The 10385-nt window shown below is 29.6% G+C and overlaps 1 protein-coding gene across 1 annotated transcript; it reads right to left on the bottom strand.

Annotated features, from left to right (window-relative positions):
• Nucleotides 1-498: 498 nt before the first annotated feature.
• LOC148226333 (F-box only protein 21-like) lies at nt 499-6480 on the bottom strand. The gene is made up of 11 exons (XM_088204139.1): nt 6240-6480; nt 5207-5329; nt 3804-3953; nt 3536-3725; nt 3215-3448; nt 2877-3145; nt 2525-2672; nt 2360-2446; nt 2071-2290; nt 1265-1518; nt 499-1186 (listed from the first exon to the last, which is right to left on the bottom strand). The coding sequence occupies exons 1-11, from the start codon at nt 6395-6397 to the stop codon at nt 1133-1135; spliced, it is 1887 nt and encodes a 628-aa protein (XP_088060265.1). The 5' UTR covers nt 6398-6480; the 3' UTR covers nt 499-1132.
• Between the last annotated feature and the right edge of the window lie 3905 nt (nt 6481-10385).

The raw sequence follows: 10385 nt of genomic DNA, 5'->3' as shown, positions 1-10385 counted from the left end.
ACTGCAGCGGCTCAATCGGTGTCTCGATTGTGCTCGTAAGTCGACAATTCAACCGTTAGGTGACTACTATATAATTATAATTTTGATCGTTCATCACAGATTAGGTTTTTCTAGATTTTCCTAATCTCACAGGGCAATGCCGTAATAAATAATTTGAAAAACATGTAATAATAGCTTATAGTTATTAAAAATAGAGCATTAATTTATAGATTGATTTAATTTAAATAATATTTATTGTAAGCTATAATATAGCTAATAATTAATAAAGTAGATGTCACTGATTTACAGACTATCTTATTTATTGTACTTATTTACCCACTTGTAACGCATTGGGGGAATGCCTGTCGTGTTTCAATGAATTTTCATTTAACAGATTTCAATAAATAAAACGACAATATTGAAGACAATATAAAAAATATTTATTCAACATGAAAAATTTATTATGTATAATTACATTAAATAATACATATATAAGCAGTGGTGTAGTTCTAAAAAAAAGTACCTAATTCCCTTTAGTGATTATGTGAACTCGGGTACGATAACCCTGATTATTTAGTTTGTTGTGGTGTTTAAATGTACTGTCGATGATAATTTAATTATGCTCAAAGTAATTTTAACAGATCTAACAAATGGTGGCAGAACGCTATCTGTTCTTAGAAAAATGTACTGGAACAACGTTCCGGCCCCACTACACTACTATATATAAGTAGTTTATTTTACAAACAATGTACAAGGTATTATAAATTAATATATAAAAAATACATAAAGTTAAATACATACATCAGATCTATATCAGTCTAATGTACACAATAAAAATAAACAGACTACAATAATAAATCAAGAAATAAGCATTGAATCTATCTAAAATGCCACAAAAATATTAGATAAAATAAATAATCCTTTAGTATGAACAAAAAGTAATAATTGAAATTCTCAAGAATAAATTTGATGACAGAAAAGATATTAAAATTCTTAGCTCTACAGTAATTATAAATGTAAATAAATTATGTACATAAAAATATAGGCCGTATAAAATATTACATTATTATTAAAGGTATGACTTACTTAGAAACCAAAAACCCAATGGTCATCAAGTTTTGTTGAGTAATGTGGTGATATGAGTTTTTAATATTTACAGAATGCTGACAAATACATTCACTATATTTTTCTTCCCCTTGTTTTGTCTCTAAAATACCAAAATGTAATAGTTTAGCTCCTGATGTAATTATACTATTATTTGTGCTTGAACAACAATCCTTCTTACATGATTATCCCAAAAATCGGGTTCTTGAATTGGACCTGGTGTTACATTGTGTTGGGCATACAATTTTCGCAACTTTTCTCCGTGTGGCAAGATTTTCCTATGTTCTTTCATTCTAAAGGCTGCGTCTCTGTAATACACCATATTCTTTTCCCTGTTAGAAATGTAGCAATAACCGTCGAAATGGGTGAAATCAACTCCCAAATCTGTTTCTATATCTCGCATTCTATCTGGGTAAATGGCTGATGTTAATGATTCTGTAAAATATAAGCAAGTTGTTTATATAATATCAAGTACAAAAATGAATAGTCTTAGATTTATATTAGGAAAAAGGAAGTTGTTTTATATATTGCGATATTTATATATCATATCGGATATAACATATTTACTTATTTATAAGTATATTTTCATCAGAAATATATTTTTGAATGTCGACATTTGCCGTCTGTGAATTATATGTCTGAGAATGAAATCATTTTTTCTGGCATGTATTGTTCTGATAATATAAAAGTGTAAGACAATCAAATTCTATTAAGTAATATGTAATAGAAACAAACTTCATAAAGTAATAAGTAATAGCCACTCACACGACTAGTCGTTGATTTTAGAATATTTAATGCAATACGTATAATAATTATTTAGAAAAATTAAATTAAAAAGTTATTGAATATTTTTTATGATATCAAAAAAATATCGATATTAGGGACATGTTAACTAATGACAAATTAGAAATAAGTGTATACATACATATAAATTTATGTGGCAAAATTTTTATAGCTTACTTCAAAAAACAATGGAATTTATCGTACCTTCGCTGAAATACCCGAAACTTCCATTGTTCCCTATTACACTATAGAATGGTTGTAAGAGTGCTGCTTCAGGGTAGAAACCCTTCATTTCTTTCCACTTTTCCGGACTACAAACGCTATCCCAATCTTTTACCACAAAATTTATAAATGCTCTTTTGTGAGTGACAATCATTCCTACAAAAAACTTCTGTGTTTGAGACCTTTCTTTCATTGGAGAATCCTGAAATAAAATTGCACATTTACAACATTGTAATTTATTAGTGACATGAGTAAGCAAAAGTAGCTTTACTTTTATTGAGTATGCCAGCTTTAATTCTTTCCAGGAACTCTTGAGTTTTGATTTACACAATTCCAGTAAGGAATTATTCTCTCCATTCTATAAGTTAAAGAAAATATATTATATTCCACATACATTTTAATAAAGTATACAAATTTAATGACAAATTTTTATTACAGGTCTAGTGATCTTTAAAACAGCTGACAGCGTTTTAGTAATTTTGTATCGATCTTTATTACAGTTTCTATAGATCTCAGATAGTTTAAGAATTCGTTCTAAATTCTCAGGTTGCAAAAAGTGCGCTAATTCCGCAGCATATTTAACACTAAAATAAAAAGTAATTTGCGATTAATATTAACCAATATTGAACATATGCAATGATCATGAATATTGCTACATAAATTAATGACCGAACAACCTGGGGTTTCCAATTTTGCTCCAGAGAGCGTTAAAAATTTAGTACGTTAGAAACAACCAAGATGAGATTTATTTTTGTAGCAATATTAGTGAATCACTTTATTTTTTATACTTAGAGCTATCTCTGGTGTTATCTGCTAGATGCAATAATAAAGTATATGGAGAGTAACAATATACTTTTGTGCCACTCGGAACCACATTAATGTTTACGGTATTATCTTTAAAATCCACAGTGTGCAATTGAGTCTTTCTGGCCCAATTTTCTCGCCAAATCAAGCGTAAACCATTTTCGGTAGATACAATATCGCATCTAATTCCAAATCGCCGCAAGACTGCTTCCAAATATATGTAATTCTGTAAGCAGTTTAAGTTTTCTCCATCCTGGAAATATCAGAAAATCAGTATAAAAGTAATAAAAAAAGCAATATTCAATAAAACAATTAACATTACCTGGAATATGTACATTGTACATTTTAAGTAATTTTTAGGTTCCAAACTCTTGCGTTTAATGTCCTGTATAAGCTTTTGACCTATTAACTTAATCAAATCTTTGGATGTCTTTGGATCATAAACATTATCACTGAGTACTTTTTTTGGCCATGTGTCCCTAGTAGCTATTTCAACCTTGTGAAATGGATGATCGCGTGAAAGTGAAATCTCTATATGATACAAATTATATCTTAACTGAAAAATAATGTATTTAGTTTGTATAATAAAAAAAAAATATATATATGTATATATTTATAGTTATGTATTAAATAGTTTACATACCTGTGTCTGATCACAAATAATAAAATTTTCTCTAGTTGGATTAGTCCATTCAGTGAAAAATGCTGCCGTTCTTTCTGGAGTTACATATGCTTTATTATTACAATAGTCTTTCCATCTCTTTTTAAGATGATTATGAACCAAGAATTCAATCGTCATCTTCGCATAATATTGGTCCGTCAATGTAGGACGTCTATAGTAGTAAAATAAATTAAATTAAATATATATATATATTTTGTAGATAGTACTTATTAGTATAAAATTTTCTTACCCTTCTACGAGGCTATAGTAAGAATAGTATATATCTAAAGTGCATAATCGTTTTAAGTAGGAAGTTATATAATAATAAGCCGCACCGTTCAATTTTTCACATTGTTCTACAAATACTGTAAAACGTTCATCAGGCGGTATAATTTTTCCCCTGAAATAAAAAAAAATCTTTATTATATTAGTATTATCATATAATATTTTCAACTTCTTCATTAGTGTCTATTGGAGATATAGTAAAAGTATTTCTAAATACATAAAATTGTCAGCTCCCTTACATGGCAGTTTCATCGTTATTTTAATCCAAAATATATTATGGTCGTTAAAATATCCTTGCATATAATTCTTGCTTTTGAGTGAAATATATTTTGTATTGGGGTGCATTGGGGATATGTATATGTGAAAAAAAGCTCTATATTGTCCTGTAAATTGCCAGTTATGACTACATATACTCTAAAGAGTGATAATTGATGGCATAACTAATCAGGCTTGAAAAATGAACGAGCAGCAGTAGCTTAAAATGGTCACCGCACTTTTCATTCGTTATTCGAGTAGTGGAAAGATTAAACCGACTGAAGTTCTACGATGAATGAACGTTTAGCATGGTGTGATGTATGTCTGTTACTTAAGCAAGTGTTCGAGTGGATTAGAAAGTAACGATATGACGTGAGTTAAAATAATAATAAATATAATAACAAAAAAACAACACTTGGTACACCAAGTATTGTAATCAGAGTACATTGTAAACGGCATAGTAAAAAAACATTAATGAATAAAATAGCTTACTTTTAATCAATGATATTCTTTATGAGCTAAAGTAGCTCATTATTATAGATTTTTTAATACTTGCTACGTACAACCTAACTTATTTTTTTTAATGCATAAGAACGGGATATACACAATCAACACCTTTAATACAGAAGGTGTAAACCAATGACATATATTTTATTATTTTTAAACTATAACCACAGCTAAAAATCAATAGCAGACCCCACGAGAATCAGGAGGGGGGGGGCAACCGATGTTAATAATTGTTGCCTGAATCATTTTTTATCAAGTGGAAAAATTCCAAAAAGCTTATTCTAAATTCGGGCGTAGATTGAAATATTTTACTATTGTATTAATATTTGATATTTGTATTAAATATTTGCTACTTATATTATTAAATAATAAATGCTATTTCTAAAAGTAGTATTCGCAATTGAAAAAAAAAAATAAGTATCGGTTCAGGCCTAATTCATAAGTATATCGAACGTATATCCGTATCGCGTGCTTTAGAGCTAATAGTAGGGGTGTAAATCTAAACTTGCCAACTCTTTCTCAATTATGAATAATGATGAAATGGATAGCTCTCTAACTGACTGTGTTAACGCAAATATACACCGCCAGTGTCTTAAAGATACATACCAGAAACAAAAGAATGACATCTTTTTCAGTTCTACCAGAGCTTGATATTCTATTTTAGGTTTGGCTATGTAAATTTCATACCAATTTTCCTGGTATGTGTACATAAGTTGTAGTTCTTTACATCTGCAAAAAATAATATTTATGTTAGATAAGGTAAAGACTTTTTCATATTCCTTTATGCTTATTAAATCTATGTTTATCTACTACACAGATAATTTATAATAATACGGATCATCCTAATATGTCGATATGGTAATGTTGGTTTTAAAATAATTAAATAATTGTTTAGTAAAATAATAAAATATTGGTGGAAAATCTGATATCTCATATAGAGCGTAGTTTTCCTTATACCTGCAGCTGAAAGATGAATAATATACGTAACAGTTTGGGAACATATTTAGGCATTTTCCCATGTGACTGAAAGATAATTCGTATATATTGCCATTAGCGATTAGTTTTGATCATTATAATCTACCGGTAGGGTCGATATTAAACCACAACATAATTAAATACCTTAAGAAAATTGGAAAATAATGATCCTTAATAATAAAGCAACTGAACAGATAAAGCTATCAGGGTATGTGGTCAAAATCATTACAAAATAACATACTTGTAGAACAGCTTTCAACGGTAATGAATAAAACATGCATTTAAAATGATTTTTAATTGATAAAAAAAATATTTTACTTGAGATATTATATTACGAAACGTTTACTTTTACATTTATTTTGAAATGTCAGTCTTAAAAAAGTGCCTCAACATGTAGCAAAAAGTTTACGAATGTTTATTTCTAGATAAAAGGGCCCGATATATTGAATCTTGTCGATTTTTATTTTTTAAGAGAATTTCGATAACATATAAAATCAATCTGCTTACTCCGATAAATATAATTTTAATGAATTATATAAAAGCCGCTTAACGTTTTAAATTCAGACGATGATGCACTTTAGTAACAATTTGATAGTAACTAACGTACAGTAGAAATATTACAGTTATAATATTTTGTGATATAAAACAAAAATGATTTACTTACTGCTTATATGCTCTGTCCTTCCAAAAACGTCTGAATCCGGTAATCCTTCTTAGATTAGTGCACGTTTGGCTCAAGCTCACCGCATCGCGGGATGATAAAGGCCTGATAATCATTTCAAGAATTTCCATCGGTAAATCGCAGATACTAGCTCCTGCCATCTTCAAACAAATTGATTCTTCCTCGATGAATTGGTGATGTATAAACAATCAACAGAAACTTCGATAACTTGTGCGGTGGTGCGAACGCGGGCGCAGGTAGAACGATAATGCGTGCGAACGCGGACGCAGCCGGAACGATAATGCGGCGTAGGCATAGGATATTCTATGTGTCCGCCAAAAGATGCTACTTTCCTTAAATCCCTTTCTTTAGGGTGACCATACGAATTGCGGGACAAAGTATCATTTTGTTATATCCGCCCGGTCATTTTATTGTTTTAGTAATAATACTTATTTTTTTAAAATCTTTTTAAAAATTTCACTGCGCGGCTGAATTAAAAAAAATATTTTAAATTATTTAATACTTTTATTTTTTAAATTTATTATTACAGCTCCTTTAGTTGGATTTGCATGACTAAATATTTTTTGAACCATTTTTCAATAATAAAAAAAATATTTTGCAGTCTACCGATTGCGATTTTTATAAGAACGCGTGATATCATTTATGTGATTATTAGTTAGGAAATCACTTGTAAATATTGTGAATACCAAGGGTCCTAAAATTTAAACTTGGGGGACTCCACAGTCGATAAATAATTTTTAATTTTTCAGCAGTTTAATCGTAATGAATGTTTTTTTCTTTTTCTCGCAGAAATCCTAGCCCATCCTTGCAAAAATCGATTGGCCCATGATGTTGTAAGCACGGTGTTCTTGCACAGATATATTAGAATTGAACCACGGTTATTGAAACACTGCTTTAAAAATTGTACATTTTAGTATATACTAAAAATAAGAATATATTTGAATTTGTAATTAATATTACAATTTCCCTGCGGCCATTATTTTTTTGCACGAACGCTTTCAATCGCGATGTGACGATCATCTTCAGGTGCTGAATCGAATGAAAAGTTTTTTCGTCGCACCAATCTTAGTATTTTATTTTGTATATAATAAATTGTACATTTTTAAGGCAGTGTTTTAATAGCTGCAATTTAATCCTCATATATTTTTGCAAGAACAACGTCGTGGATCCAATGATTTTTGCAAGGAAAGACTTAAATTTTTCTTTTACATATAAATTTAACATTTCTTAAACACATAACATATAAATGATGTACCAAATTCCTTGTATTTAGCCATTTACATAAATTTATATTAATTTAATTGTATTTTCGATATTAGTGAAACATGCGTTTCAAGCATTAGTATTTAAAATTCTTGGCTGAGAAATATATTTAAAAAGCGTTTAATATTCATGTAATAAACTAAAACGAATATAAATGAAAATCAAAGCTTGCCAAATGAACCTCAACAGTTAGTTTAATTAAAGTATTACATTTTTTATGAACCAGAAATTTTGCGCTACACGTCAAAATAAATATTTTTCGAAAAAAGTGTAAAAATGTAAATATATCTAATGATAGTCTGATGTCTCCTGTAAGCTGTCTCGTTTTTGACGCAGAAAATTATGGTATGCCAACTTTTACCCCCACCTATAAAAATTTAAAGTTTTCGCATCAACTCATATAGGTACAAAAAATATACCGTTATCGCGCTATCAGAATTCCCGGAAGATTTATGGTATTAATGCTTTGTGCCTGAATTGTATTTTTTAACATTTTAATAATGTGTGATTCATTTGAGATGTATTAGCAAAATTTTAATTAGTATGATTGTATGGACAACATGCAATATAATTATAAATTTGGAGAACGATTATAAAATACAGAGATAAATAATACAATAAATAAAACGATTAGCTGTTATATGCATGTTTTAAAAGATTATGAGGACGAAAATAGTTCATAGTAATATAAGTTGTATTTTCTTGATCCTAGACAAAACCTAGTTATCTAATTGATTTTTAATACTCTTATGCTTAGAGAAAAAATATTTTGAAAATTGTTTAAAGGAGCATGGTGAATCGCTGTTGCCACATTTTTGCGCTTTTCAAGTTTTCGAATATTCATATCAGTAGATTGCAACGTACTGTAGCACCTTAATTGCATTCTAAGTATTACAGCTTTCTATTTGTGTTTAAATTTTGAAATTTGTAATTTTCCACGTGTTTTGATTGCAACACATAAGTATATTTAATAATAAATACAATGGAGAATTTCCAGGTGTATATACCTGGTGAATTTGTAAGACCTTAAAAAATGCTACTTTATAAATTGTTATCTCTGATGTCTATCAGAGAAACGTTTTTAGAACCATTAGCATAAAAGGTTTTTTCAAATATATTTTTTATGTCTGTCGTTTTTAATAATCATAATATTCTATAGAACTATATGACAGTATTATATCCATTTAATTATTTGCATATTTTATGTCTTTGAGAAAAGTAATTTCAAATCATTGAAAAAATCCATTCTCAAAATTAAATGAAAATAAGATAAAAATAATGAAATAGTAACGAAATCTGTGTATTTATAAATAATGTTGTTTTACTTATTATTATTGGAATTTCATTGCTAAAAGCTCACAGAAAAGTTTAAAGAAAATTGTCTCATGTTTAAATTTAGTCATCTAGTCAAGATATAGTTATATTATTGACTAGTCAATAGCGTATTGAAGTCTGTGGATTGATTCTCAAATAACTACATACTATGTAGTGAGAGGATGGCCGTATCACCATCACTTATCTGTATTATCTAGTAGTGGTGTTGGTATTACCCGGAATTAGTGCTACCGTGCTGCGGGATATCACATTTATATTACAGGTAGAATGCTGATTCCAGACCACTACTTTGAGGTATTCTAGCTCAGCGCTGTCCAACTGACGGTCCGATTCCTGTTTTTAAGCAAACCAAATTGGATATAATTAAGCACAAAACCCATCCATGAAACGATTACACTTCTCAGCACTCAGCACTTTTCTGAAGTTAATATATTAGAGAATAAACTTTTTGACGAAACTTGATTTGTTTTTTGCTACACTACAGATGAAAAAATATCTCACTGGAGACAAAATTCTGAATCAGTATCCTGCAGATGTATTGAAATATTCAAAGTTCAATAAGGACAAAGGAAGACAACTTTCTACGGGAGCTAAAAGATAAGGTCATTTCGGATTTTTTTTATTCATTATGTTCATATCGGATGCTGCGTTTTTCTTTTAAAGACAATCCTGCCATTGTGGGTATTTAATTTATAGTTTAAAAATGGCTTTAAAAATAACACCCACAAAACAATCACAGTCACAGATTTGATATGTTTGCTTATCGGTGGTGAGGAGTTATACATACTCGTGCAAGTTAGTTATTGTTCCAGTGCAATTCAAAGTTTTAAACAATTCCAGATGTTTGAAAATATTTGTTAACAATTATGAGTGATGGGCCGCACATAAAAGTTTGGCGGACCGCAAGTAGAGCTGGGCTAGACTTACAGTCTAGGTCAGCGGTGGCGAACATGTGACCCGCGTGAAAGTGTAAAAAAACTTTTGATTTTTTTTATCAAGAATTACTTAGCTAAGAGTTTTTCTCGAAAACATTATCGATATCCTTTGTGAATATACATAACAGTGTTTACATATATGTAGAATTGAGTTATTTAAAATATGCTCATTATTGTTAGTGTAAAGCCTTGAGCTAGAAATATTATTGTTAAGGCCAATGATGTGAACGGGTTGGTCAACTTTGATTCCACTGCAACGTAGACGGCACGATTTTATTGCTTTTGGTGTGGATTTTTGTCTTCTGGGAAGTGATAATTATTTTCGCGCCCTCCTATTGACCAAAATTTGGTTTGAATACACATTGACCAACAATTTTATATCAGAAGTCTGTAGCAGGTAATATCGGGAAGAATAGCTACCATATAATAAAAAATATAGTGTAATATCGAAATGCAGACAAACTATGGAGCAATATGCGAGATTCGACGTATGTCTATACTTCTTCTTTCGCCTATTTTCTCCTGGGAGCTAAATTGGCTTAGTTTGTATTTTGGACTTAGCTAAAAAAAATCTAAAACTTTAATTAGTTGTAGA

This window comes from Plectrocnemia conspersa, unplaced genomic scaffold, assembly GCF_051122295.1.
Source record: "Plectrocnemia conspersa isolate PC_06_02 unplaced genomic scaffold, ASM5112229v1 ptg000014l, whole genome shotgun sequence".
Lineage (NCBI taxonomy): Eukaryota > Metazoa > Arthropoda > Insecta > Trichoptera > Polycentropodidae > Plectrocnemia > Plectrocnemia conspersa.
The sequence above is the reverse complement of the archived record's forward strand: the minus strand, read 5'-3'. Positions and strand labels throughout refer to the sequence as shown.

Excerpts from the sequence above, each read along its gene's own strand:
- LOC148226333 (XM_088204139.1), bottom strand. The coding sequence starts at position 6,397 with ATGGCAGGAGCTAGTATCTGCGATTTACCGATGGAAATTCTTGAAATG. Across the intron at positions 5,330-6,239 it reads AAGGACAGAGCATATAAGCA|ATGTAAAGAACTACAACTTA; the intron begins GTAAGTAAATCA and ends TATTTTTTGCAG. Across the intron at positions 1,187-1,264 it reads CCGATTTTTGGGATAATCAT|AGACAAAACAAGGGGAAGAA; the intron begins GTAAGAAGGATT and ends TTGGTATTTTAG.